This window comes from Mustela putorius, unplaced genomic scaffold (assembly GCF_011764305.1).
Source record: "Mustela putorius furo isolate JIRA1106 unplaced genomic scaffold, ASM1176430v1.1 tig00000145_pilon_pilon_pilon, whole genome shotgun sequence".
NCBI classification, from domain to species: Eukaryota; Metazoa; Chordata; class Mammalia; order Carnivora; family Mustelidae; genus Mustela; species Mustela putorius.
In genome coordinates this window covers 22,390,920-22,404,330 of record NW_025421294.1, presented here as the reverse complement: position 1 = coordinate 22,404,330, position 13,411 = coordinate 22,390,920, and the positions used below count along the sequence as shown (strand labels likewise).

At 40.9% G+C, this 13,411-nt stretch overlaps 1 protein-coding gene across 10 annotated transcripts in view; it reads right to left on the bottom strand.

Moving 5' to 3' along the window:
* SIL1 (SIL1 nucleotide exchange factor) overlaps positions 1 to 13,411 on the bottom strand; it is a 239,619-nt gene that overhangs the window by 75,769 nt on the left and 150,439 nt on the right. For all 10 annotated transcript variants that reach the window (XM_045075450.1, XM_045075451.1, XM_004744853.3 and 7 more), the window contains one exon: positions 7,450 to 7,549. In XM_045075450.1, coding sequence (XP_044931385.1) covers positions 7,450 to 7,549 — 100 coding nt within the window. The remainder of the gene's footprint in view (positions 1 to 7,449; positions 7,550 to 13,411) is intronic.

Below are 13,411 nucleotides of genomic sequence, written 5' to 3'. Positions count from 1 at the left end.
ATTACCTTACCCTGACTGACTTAGCAATAAAGTACTTTTTGAATTAAGGCACACATATTGTTTTTTAGACATAATGCTATTGCACATTTAGTAGACCATGGTACGGAGTCACCATAACTCGTACATGCACTGAAACCAGAAAATTAATCTGACTTGATTTATTGCAGTGGTCTAGAACCAAATCCATACTCAAGGCACACCCATACCTTCTAAGATGCCCACAGAAGAAACACACTCAAGATTTTCCAAGGTTCACTTTCTAGTCTGACTTCTAATGTTCAAGAAGAATGGAAAGTCTTCTTGCTGAGGTCAGGGGAAGTAATGCAAGCTCACCTTCAACCCCTAACCTCAGCTGAAAAGGCTGAGGGCTAAGGTGGAGTAATCGGCACCTTGGTTCTGTATCTTCAACAATCATTTAATATCTTTGCTCTGCCCTGCCCAGTCCAGCAACATTTTAGGGAAACCCGGATGTAGGCAACTGCGGGTAAAGAGCTGTCAGAGTGGGAGCAATTTGCTGATGAAAATTAAATCACTGTCATTACGGTCGATCTAACTACAGGTGTACAATTTGTTCAACTGTTTGAAGTGGCTAAATTACTGTATGTACTATACTCAAGTCTCAATTTTCTCTCAATTCTTCCCCACCCCACACACATACAAAAAAATTTAAAAAATGAAATTATGCTGGAGGTGAATAAAAGACTTTAATTAGATATTTTATACATGTGACACTTCCATGTTCTTCCCAATTTTAGAGGACAGTGCTTATAAATAGAGTCCAGAAGATCACAGTGGTTTATGTCTCTATCTTCCCAGAAAAATTAAAAGGCACGAATATTTATAAAAAGTAGAATGATGAGCAGCTGTCAGCTCCAAACTGCTCATCTATTACCTATGGGTTTTCTCCCCAGTTACAAGTACTGAAATGAATCAGCCTTTCTTAAAAAAGACCAAGCTCCTAGCAGAGTAATCACATCTATGGGATGTCACATCCTGCTTCTTCAGAATAAAACAACAGTGAAATGCTCCCCCTACATCCAGCTAAAGGACTCTGGATGGCTGCCAAAGGCAGGGCAAAAAGGTCTGGGGAAGTTGAGTCACTGCCTCACATTGTGGGATGGCAGGGAAGTGAGCACCTCCATCTCACCTAAGTGATGTATACGTGGCCCTCAGGAAGAGGGCCTCTTTTAAGAAAAAAAAAAAATCACAAAACCTTTTTATTTTGCAATAATTATAAACTCCCAAAAAGTTACAAAAATAATACAGTGAGTACTATGTACCCTTGGTTCAGCTTTCCTCAATGGCAGCATCTTACATAATAGTACACTAACAAAACCAAGAAAATGACAAAGTATAATACTGTTAAACAGAATATAAACCTTACTCAGATTTTATCAGCTTTTACATGTGCACATGTGCATGTATATGCATGTATATTATTCTATACAATTTTATCATATACATATTTTTTTTTCATGCATCCACCAGAACAATCAGGCTACCAAACTACTCCACCACCACCAAACAACTCCACTGTGCTACCCCCCTCTATAGCTACATGTCACCCTCCCTCCCAACCCTGTGCCCTGGCAATCACTACTTTGTTCTCCATCTCTCTAATTCTGGCATTTAGACAATATTAAAAAGATGGAATCACAAAGTCTGTAATCTTTGAAGATGGTATTTTTATATGAACATAAAGCACTTGAGATCTATCCAAGTTACCACACACATCAATGGTTCATTTATTTTTAATGCTGAGTAGTACTACATTATATAGATGTACAGTTTGCTTAACCATTCACCTGTTGAATATTTGAGTTGTTTCCAGGTGTTGACTATTATGAACAAAATCACATAAATATTTATATAAGGGTTTTTATATAAATTCAAGTTCTTATTTCTTTGGGATAAATGCCCACAAGTATGACTGCTGGGTCATATGATACATGTTTGGTTTTATAAGAAACCGCCTATTTTCCATGGTGACTTACATTTTACATAGTCACTAACAGTGTATGAAACACCCAATTTCTCCATATCCTCACTAGTATTTAGCATTATCACCACTTTTGTTTTAGGTATTTTAATAGATGTACAGTGATAGCTCATTGTGGACTTAATTTGCATTTCTCCAAAGGCTAAAGACAACATCTTTTCTTGAGCTTATCTGCCATTCACAAATCATTTTTGGTGAATTATCCATTTGTTCATTTCCTTACCCTATTCTCTAAATTTGTTGTCAGTTTTTACTGTTGAGCTTTCAGAGTTCTTTATATTCTAGATTCAAGTCTTTAATCAGATACAGTCTTTGCTTTGCACAGATCTTATATGCACCAAGTTCAAATACTATACTTTGAATAACACCATACTCCCAACACTACACAAATTCCAGTTACCACAAATTACATTTAACTGTAATTGCATGAAGTACAAACTCTGTTGCTGGCTCTTCAGTCCACAACTCACTAATGTAACATAAATGCTGCCGATGATGAGCAGCTGATTATACCACTTCTTTCTAACTTTGACAGGCCACTGCAAATTAGTTCATACACAGAGGTATAGTGTAGTTGTAGTTGCAGTTGTAGTTGTAGGACTTCCTCATCCTCCAATGACAAACCCACATAACATTTCATAAAAATGGGTATGCAAAAGAAAGAAGTAGCCAAGAAAGAAGTGCAACAAAGAAACTAACAGTGGTAACTCTGAAAGTAAAATTCCTATGGAATGTATATGGAGCTACAGAAGAGGCCACAATTTTTGCTTCAACTATCAGTCTTTTTCTTTTTCATTTTTTAAGATTTTATGTATTTTTTTTTTTTTTTTTTGAGAGAGAGAGAGACAGCAACAGAGGGAACACAAGGAAGGGGAGTAGGAGAGGGGGAGAACAGGCTTCCCACGGAGCAGGGAGCCCGATGCAGGGCTCGATTCCAAGACCCTGGGATCATGACCTGAGCCGAAGGCAGACGCTTAATGACTGCCACCCCAGGCGCCTCCAAACATTATTTTTCAAACGTAAGAGAATGACAATCTATTCTTTCCCCCCTTATTTTCATTCATTTTATTGTTCTTTTCTTCTTCCTGATGATTCCAAGTTTTGTTCTACTGTTATTTCATTTTTATTTGGAGAATATTCTTTAGTCTTTCTTCTAGGTACATCGGCTAGTGACAAATTTTTTCAGTTTTCTTTTGTGTAAGAATGTCTTGATTTCAGGGTGCCTGGGTGGCTCAGTGGCCTTCGGCTCAGGTCATGATCTCAGGGTCCTGGGATTGAGCCCCACATCGAGCTCTCTGCTCAGCAGGGAGCCTGCTTCCCCCTCTCTTTCTGCCTGCCTCTCTTCCTACTTGTGATCTGTCAAATAATTAAATAAAATCTTAAGAAAAAGAAAAGAATGTCTTGATTTCTCTTTCACCCGTGAAGGATATTTTCATTGGCTATAGAATTCTGAGTGAACAGTTTTTTCAGGACTTGAAAATACTGTGCTACTTACTCTGGTCTTGGTAGTTTCAAATGAAAAATGCACTGTCAATCATTATACCGTTAGCTAGTATTTTTTTTTTCTGACTATCTGTTTTCAATATTTTTTCTGTATTTAATTTTCAGGAGGTTAACTGTGAAGAGTCAGAGTTCTCTGAGTTTATCCTACTGAAAATTCAGTTTCATCAATCTATTTGTTTATGCTCTTCATCATATTTGGGGATTTTTCCAACTTTATTTCTTAGTTTATTTTTTCATTATTTTTCAGTACTCTCTCCTTTCCTAAGACAGAAATGTTAGATCCTTCCTTGTAATCACACAGGTCCCTAAGTCTCTGTTCATTTGTTTTTTTCCATTTTTAATCATTTCTGTCTTCAAGTTTATTGGTTCTTCTCTTTCCTATTCTGCTACTGAGCCCTAGTCAGTGATTTTTGAACATTTTCAGTTGTATTTTTTCAGTTCTAAAAATTTCATTTGGTTCTTTTTTCTATCATCTGCTTCTTTCCTAAGGTTGTAATTTGTTTCAACAGTGTTCAGAATCATTTGTTGAATGATTTTTGTAACTGTTTTAAAATCCTTTTTAGGAAATTCAAACTTCTGTGTCATCCCACTGTTGGCATCTATTAACTGTTTTGCTGGTTCAAGGTTTGATTTTTTTTTTTTTTAATTCTGGACATTTTGGGTATTAGTTTTAAGATTTCTCTAACTTACTGAATCTTCCTTTAAAGCACGCAGTTAAAATGTTTATATTTGGGGCACCTGGGTGGCTCAGTTGGTTAAGCGGCTGCCTTCGGCTCAGGTCAAGATCCTAGAGTCCTGGGATCCCGCCCTGCATTGGGCTCCCTGCTCAGCGGGAAGCCTGCTTCTCCCTCTCCCACTCCCCGTGCTGTGTTCTCTCTCTCAGTGTGTCCCTGTCAAATAAATAAATAAAATCTTAAAAAAATTTTTTTTAATGTTTACATTTAATACGCTGGTTCTGTCCTTCTTATATGGCTGTGACTCTAAGACAATTTAGTTTCCGGACCCTATGCAGCGTTATTTTGGTCTGTTTCCTTTATAACCTGCCAAAAGCACATCTAGAAACCTGCGAGTATTCCACACTATGTTTCAGTTATCAAATCTTCTGCTCTGTTAATTCTGGTCAGTTTCTCATGTGGGTCACCAGAGAATATGGCCAAGGCTTCATTTGTGAAATCCCTTTCTCCAGCTCCCTGTCTCCAAAATCCTACCACCATCCTCTAGTTAGGAGGAAGAACATCACCTGCCACCACTGGACACTCTACATTGGGACAGAAATCCTTCCTTGGCCTCTTTACCACCCTGCTGGGGAAACTGAAACACTGCTTCACTGATGCTAGTATGAGGGTGGAAGTTCAGGCTCCTCACTTACCCTCACTGACAACGTCCCAAAGTGGGGAGCAAAATGATGCTTCACACTACCTCAGTGCCAAGTAGAAGGTAAGAATATAGATTCTCCATTCACCATCACCCATTCCCCCCCCAACTCCCACCAACACACACAATCGCATCACCTCTGCTCCAAGTGAAAAATCACCTTGGTAGTGTAAGGCAGGGGAAGACATTCAAATATCCTACTTGGCCTCTACCGATACCACCCCAGCAGGTGAAGCAGCCTGCTACCCCCATGTAGAGGGTAGAAAACCAGGCTCTGCACTTGGTGTCTACTGGTACCACACCAGCAGAGGAAACAGAGAATAGTCTCCTACCATTGGGCAGAGGGTAGAAATACCAGCTCCCTGTTCAAGGCTCACTGATGCCACCTTGGTTAAGGCAGCAGAATACTGCATCATATCCTGTCACTGCCATTCATAGGTGGTAGAAGTTCAGCCTACCCACCTGGCTTCTGGTGATACCACTTTGGTGTAGGAATGAGAGTGCAGCCTGCTACCACCAAGTAGGAGGTGGAAATCCAAGTTTCCCATTCAACTTCTACTGGTACAAGTGTGGGGTGGGAGATTTCCATCATCTCTGGCTAAACTAGGACAGATATTGTCAAAAAGAACATAGCAACGAGCCCCTGATCCACATCTCTAACCATTTATCAGTCAAAGGACATTTGGCCTCTTTCCAATAACTTGGCTATTGTTAATAATGTTTCTTAAACACTGGGGGCGGGGGGGGGGCTGTATCCCTTCACATCAGTATTCTCGTATCCTTTCAGTAAATACCTAGTAGTGCAATGCCTGGATCATAAGGTAGGTCTATTTTTAACTTTTTGAGAAACCTCCATACTGTTTTCCAGACTGGCTGCACCAGTTTGCATTTCCATTAACAGTTTAAGAGGGTTCCCCTTTCTCTGCATCCTCAGCAACATTTGTTTCCCAAGTTGTTAATTTTAGCCATTCTGACAGCTGTGAGGTTAAAAAATATTTTCTTAATATTCATACTTTTCTATACGAACTTAACTATGGAAAAGAACACCACTAAAAGAGAACAAAAAGAAGAGATGGGGTAGAATGGGTCTATCACCCACAGAGAAGACATGAATCAGGGGCTCACTGCTATGTTCCCATCAGGTCCACATGAAGCCCGGAGGGGATGATAAGTGAGAATGAGTCCAACCCCTGGCCATAGGAACATCAATCTCTGTTCTAAGCACCTAGGCACACACCTCTCTCTTCTGCTGACCTCTGCTTCATCAGGTAAGAGGATTTGATTTTCCCCACTCTCCTAACCAGTGGTATGATGAAATTTTATCTTTTACCTTCCTACAACCACTGCCATCCTGCATCCTACTCATCTTCTCATACCATATACACTCTCCATACTGGGAGACGTGACTTCACTAAAATGAGGAAAGACATGTAGGACATGGTCTGCATATTAACACATCCTAATTAGGTCCTCCTCAACACCAAAACCAAAAAACAAAACAACAAAAGGCTCATTTGTCTCAGAAACGCTTAGCTCTAAACGATCTGAGGGACCTAAGGCTCCTTCCACTTAACATACAAGCTGTCAAGAACCTGATGCTGCCCCTCCAAGATACTGCCTGGATTCTGGGGCACCAGTAGAGAGACAAAGCAAAAGAGGACTGTGAGGAGGATAAGAGGGAGAACTTAGAGAGCCCTCTAAAGTAGCCATCAGAGGAGCTTCTTTCAAGGACAGACCTCAAATGCAAGTGCAAAAAAATGATATGGAAGCAGAGCTTGGGTTGTTCAGTCAGTTAAGCATCTGCCTTGGGCTCAGTTCATGATCCCAGGGTCCAGGGCTCAAGTCCCACATCGGGCTCCCTGCTCAGCAAAAAGCCTGCTTCTCCCCTTGCTTGTCCTCTCTCTCTGCCAAATTAAAAATAATACACACACACACACACACACACACACACACATTTATTTTTTTTAATAATGTGGGACATTTCTCTGGCTATCACATGAGTTCATGATCCATCTCAAGTTTAAGATTGGGCTGCATTTCTGCCTTTTTCTCCTTCTCATTCCCTTAGTTTGTACACAAATTCAGAACTGGAGGAAACCTCAGCCATCCTCTTGTTCCACCCCTGTGCTGTACATTTAGGAACATGAACCCTGGAACAGGGAATACATTTGCTACATGTTCAAAGGACATGGACAAGGATCAAGGCCTCCTTCCCAGCTTAGCTCCTCTGTTCTTTAAGCTTGTGTCTAATCCAAGTGAAAGTGAGGAGATTTGTGTTTTAATCTCTACTTCCCTCACTCTTGTCTGTAAAAATGAAGAGTATGATTATCTCTTCTTTGTGCCTCTATTTCCCCAAACATAAAATGCAAAGTTAGAACCTAAACAATTAAATGCTCCCAGCATTGGTTTATTTTTTTTAATAAGGATTACTTATTTGGCATTAACTACCCTTTGAATTATTTTACAGTATTATTATCATAACCCCATGTATATTTTAACAGCTGCAGGAAGAAATGATTCCTTTCAAGGCTGTCCAGTAGGCTTACTAACTCCCTGGAAAGAGTATCACACACCTTGTCTTCCTTTGAACTCTCCACTTCTGCCCCCTCCTTGAATTTTGCCAGAGCACTCTTGAGGTCCTGAGATGTGTAGGTGTTAGTGTTGATGTCCAGCCTGTCCAAAGAGAAGGTGAGAGTCAGGAAGGAGGCACCATCTTTCCCAAGGAAAAAACACCCCCCACCACCACAGGGGCTGGCACTCCAAAACAAGGTAAGCCAGGCCAGCTCTAACTCAGAATGCATCACTCTAACTTTGACTTTGGTCAGCCACAAGCAAACAGGTAGTCTTACCTTGAAGCTAGAGGAGAAAATACACAGTTGAAGATGGGGTCATTTCATGAAAGAGGAGGAAATGCCATGGGGCAGACAGAGGCCTACCATGGAGAGAGAGCTCTCAGCCAGCTACACAGGCAGAAGTATGTCTGGAATGTCAGTGTGATGCTGTTCTGGCAGCATGTGACAGGAGGACCTCCTGGAAATAGTGGGCACAAAGGGTATAACAAGCACCTTATTTATATTCTTCTAGTAAAGGGGGACCTGAACACCCCCCTATATGGGCCTGGCCTGATTTCATAAGGCAATCTTTCTTCACAAAAAAAGGCTGGATAAAATCACACCTTTAAAACCAACTCCTAGGGGTGCCTGTGTGGCTCAGTGGGTTAAAGACTGCTTTTGGCTCAGGTCATGATCCCAGAGTCCTGGGATCAAGCCCCGCATCAGGTTCTCTGCTCAGCAGGAAGCCTGCTTCCTCCTCTCTCTGCCTGCCTCTGCCTACCTGTGATCTCTCTGTCAAATAAATAAATAAATAAATCTTAAAAAAAAAAATGAAACCAACTCCTGGGCAAAGAGAAAACGCAGGAGGTATGTATCAATCTGACCAAGGAATAAGTTTGAGATACTGAGGACTAGACACAAAGCCAACCACCTTCCAAAGTCAGCCTCTGAGGAGAGGGAGGAAAGAAACAAATGTGGATGTCATTTCAAGAACTTGGCAAAAACTCAAGTGGCATCTTCTCAAAGCCCCTTGGAGCTGATCCAAGCCATGACTGTTCTTCTTGAGAGAAGGCATTCATGGGATGGGGTGGGTTTTGCCACCAATGGTGACTTCTGATCAGTGAACAGACAGGTAAGACTAAGAGTAACATAAACAAAGGAAGTGTGGAATGTGGTCTGTGCTTGACAACACTATCCAGCTCTGGGCAGGGGAAGGGGGTGGCGGGGTGGTTTAAGGATAGCCCAGGAGATATATACAGGTGGGGAAGGAAGGGGCTAACAGGCTGCTCTGGGCAAGATAAGCATATCAGTCTAAAAGTCAAGATGTCAGCAGGCCTTAGTGCCTATGAGAGGCACATGCTCTTAGGGCTTTGCTCATTTAGTCTTTGATTCATCCTAGAAACCTCTTAGAGCCCTAAGAAAAATGCTTGTCTTCTCTAAACCTCAATCTTCATAAACTAATTAATAATAGCTAATCACTCCCATTTATTGAACACTTAACCATGTGTCAGTCACTGTTTTAATCCTTTAAAAGTATTATTTCATTCAACTGATTACCACAATCCTACGAGGTAGGGAAGATGACCCCTCTTTCAGAAGAGCATCACCCACTGACAGTAGCATGAGGAAGCCACTGCCCTGCCCCTTATCCCTAAAACAGAGGTAAGTATTTGGGGGCACAGCCTAAACGGATTACCCCCTCCCTCCTCTAAGACTTGGTAGGAACAAATCCCATCATGCTAATACCTCTATTCACTGCCTTAAGTGCTGCTCTTCCAGGCCACTTGCCATCATCCATTCTCAGCCCAACCTATACACACATACAAGTGTGTGCATGTGTGACTGCACACACAGACATCAAATCATCTTCAGCTGGTATGCCCACTTCATTCTTCACTCAGAAAAATAGATGCTATCATCAAGAACATCTTCATATTCCACTCATCACCTCTATACACCAACCTACACCAAATATACACTGTCTGCTTTCCCCTCTACAGCGAAGGGTAACAGTGTCCCTGCTCCTATTAAACTTATGTTCCAGATTCCACTTCTCTTTTCAAAAGTTTTAACTCCCATAATTATACTTCTCTCTCCTGTCTGCATCTTCATTTTCTCTCTCTGGTTGGATTATTCCTTTGAATATACCAACACTCTTTTTGACTCCAGGGTCTCTAATTATCATGCCATTCCTCTTCTCCTCCTCAGAGTAAAACTTTATAACACATTGTCTTCACTCACTATTCTCATCTTCATGACTTCTACCTACACTGCCATTTGCTCTAATCCGGATTCAGTTCCCACAGCCTACTAAAACTTCTCATCAAGATTACTAAAGTAATTGACGACCAGATCCCATGGACTCTTCACTCATGTCAATCTCCTTAACTACTGTGTGGCATTTACAAAGTTCACCACCACCTTGTTGAAATACCCTCCTTCCTAGCTACTTGTTACTACATTCTACGGCTGCTTCCCCTTCCTTCCTCCTTCTCTGACTCTTTTCTTGGTTCCTCATCTCCTACTGAACCCTATATACTTGATTGCTTTGGAGTTCAATCCTGAACAACCATCTCTATTTCCACATTCTCCACTAGTTCTTTTAAAATACCTGTCAGGCTGGGCACCTGGATGGCTCAGTTGGTTAAGCATCTGCCTTCAACTCAGGTCATGATCTCAGGGTCCTGAGATCAAACCCCACGTCAGGGTCCCTGCTCAGCAGGGAGTCTGCTTCTCCCTCTTCCTCTGCCCCTCCTCAACCCGCTGCTCATGCTGTCTCTCAAAAAATAAAATCTTTTAAAAAAATTAATTAAGATAAAATAAAGTATCTGTCAGGCAATGATGTCCAAAGTTATATCTTTGACCAATCCTCTCCCCAGAGTACCAGCCAGACTGTGGTACAACTAACTGATGTATCATGGATCTCAGATATTCATCAGGCACCTCAAATTTACTACATGTAAAACAGAGGTCTTGATGTTTCTCCCCATTAATCTGCTCCTTTCTCAATCTTTTCTATTTCAATAAATGGTACTTCTAAGAACCTACTTGTGTTAAATCCCAAAATGAGGCTTTATCTCAAATACCTTCCCACTGCCTTCCTTCAACCCCTAAATCTTTATAAGCAAGCCCCCCTGGCACCACCTCCAAATTAAATCTCCACACCCAACCACTCTCCATCATGACACTATCTAGACTAAGCCACCATTATAACTTACCTGATCTACTGAAATGACACCCTAATTGTTTCTCTGTGCTTCTTCTTTTGTCCATCCTCAATCTACTCTCCATACACACAGCGATAGACTGAATTTGCTAAACTACATCATATTTGACTACTCTCCCACCCCAAATCCTCCACTGGATTTCCATTACAATTCTACTTAAATGAAGACAGCTCAACATGCACCTCCAAACTTCACATGATCTGGCCCCTCTTGAGGCCACTCTCCAAAACCATCTATTATGCTTCTTTCTTCTCCTACTCTCTAGTCACTCTGGTCATTTTCCTATTTCCCAAACTTGATGGAGTCTCTTCCTTGACAAAGCTGGAGATTCTCCTTTTTCTCTCTGCCTGAGATGCTCTAACCTTAACTCTGTAAAATTAACTCTTTGCATAACTAAATCCCAGTCATTTTTCAGGTCTTGTTTTAAATATCACCTTAATGAGACCTTCCAAAACCATCCTATTTAAACTGGACTTCCCTAGGGACTAATTACCTTGCTTATTTCTTCCCTATTTTCTACCACTATCTGTAATTATTTCTCTTGCATTTTTATTTTTCTGTTTTTCTGCCTGCCAGCCTAACACTAGCATCCTGTTTCATTTACTACTGTATCTCCAGTACATGGCACATATGCACTCAACAGGTCTTTTATGAAATTAATGAATGGAGCAAGAAAATGGCTCTGTCTTTGGCCCACTCCCTTAATCACAATGCTGTATTCTACCATGTTAAATGCTCAACTCAAGATGGGAAAACCTGATTGTACACCGTCCTTCATCCCTCTGAACCGAAGAAGACAGTGATTCAAAGAAGATGGTTGTTCCAGGGCAAAAAAGACTGATACAATGTTGGGATGTTGACAGGGATATGAACTAAAACCAGTGGAGATGACAATGCCTAAGACATAAATAGCAAGAGAAAACCCAACTGCTAGGAACCAAATATACACTGAAGGCAGTGCCAGGAGAGGCCTCTGAAACAAGTCAGAGTCAGATGCCTTATCCCAGATTTTAGAGCCCAGAGTCATTACAGCTCTAGTTAGCAGTGTGGCCAGTCATATATCCAGCAGAACTGGTGGACAGGCTGCCATGGATGCTAAATGGACAGGCTGCCATTGCATGCTAAATGGACCGTACCCATCTCTCCTTAACCAGTGGTTCTAAACTCAGTGATCATCAACCTCTTTGACAATCTGATGGAAAGCTGTGGGCCTTGTCTTCTTGTCCCCTGAACAGAATGAGCAGATAAGCAAACTACTCTAAAAATTGTGGAAATGAACCCTGCCCTTTGGCCACTGTTACCATTCTGGTACTGAAGAGCCAGGAAGACAATTTTAAGTAGAACTGGAGGAGCCCAAGATGAGGTCCACAGCAGAAGGAAGAAGTCACCATCAGAGGTGGCCAGAGATTCACTGAGTTTACAGCAGTGAAACCCACACCACTTTGTCCATGATTCTGGTTGCTGTTTAGACAGGTTTGCTACTACTAATAAATGCGGAGAAGGAAGAGGATATGTCCAATATACCCTGGAGGCTATTCCAGACCAGAACCCTCAGAAACATTCTGAAGGAGAAAAGTAAAGAGGCAGAAATAAAACAGATATCTCTCTCTTATGGTGTGCCTATTACAGACCACACGAATAATTTTGATTTCTAGCCTAAAAAGATAAAAGCAACTGACAAAGCATTTAGTAATCTTACTGAAGATCTATGGTAAGGTACTGGAAAAAGAACTTTCCACAAGTACTAAAATCAACAAATTCCAAGTTAATCAAGTTCCTAATTCAATATTCTTAAACCAAGAATAAAATAAGCTTTTTATTTAGAAAATAGGACTTGGCACAGAGGTGATAAAAGACCTCCTGACGTACTCTGAGACACTGATATATGTGTGCATATATGTGTGTGCTAGGGATGGAGGGAGCTTGGCAGGGGTTACAACAATGAAATTTTATTCTTTCTTCGATGGTTGTGAGAAATTAATCATCATATGGCCTCCAGGTATAAACCTGTCAAGAGAGATGGGGAAGATAAAGATCCTCCCCAGTTAGGAGTGACTGTGTGGAGGACAAATATCCTTATCACAATATATAATCAAATTTTCTAACAGTAAAAAACACCCACATCTGAGCAGGTTGCTCTGTGGGGTTGTTGGTGCCATAGGACTGAAGGTACATATGGACAGGCTAAATAACCTTTTGTTGAGTACATCAAAGAAATGACTCAGGTTAAGAATTGGGTCTCTCCTTTAACTTCTGGCTCTTATCTAACTGCAGAATATGGTTGAAATAACGAAAATTCAAGGACTGAGTAACACTAACCCAGCTCAATCCATTATTGACTGTCAATACTTGCATTCATTTAGAATAGGGGCATCAACTCTTTGTTATGACCACATAATATTTTAGGTTTTATGGGCCTTATGGTAATCATCCCAACTAACTCAACTCTGCCAGCTAATAGGAAAGTGGACACAAACTATACATAAATGAATGAGCATAACTGTGTTCCAATAAAACTTTATTTATGGACACTGAAATCTCTAAGAGCTATGAAATATCATTCTTTTGCTATTTTCCAACCATTAAAAAATGTTAAAAACAACTTAGCTGTGGGCTGCACAAAAACAAGCAGCAGTCCCAGTATGGCCCACAGCCCATAATTTGCTGGTCCCTGTGTTAGAAACCTCATGATTGGTATTTACGACCTTTAAAATTACCCAAATCTAGCAGCCCCTGCAAACCCCAGGTCTCTTCCT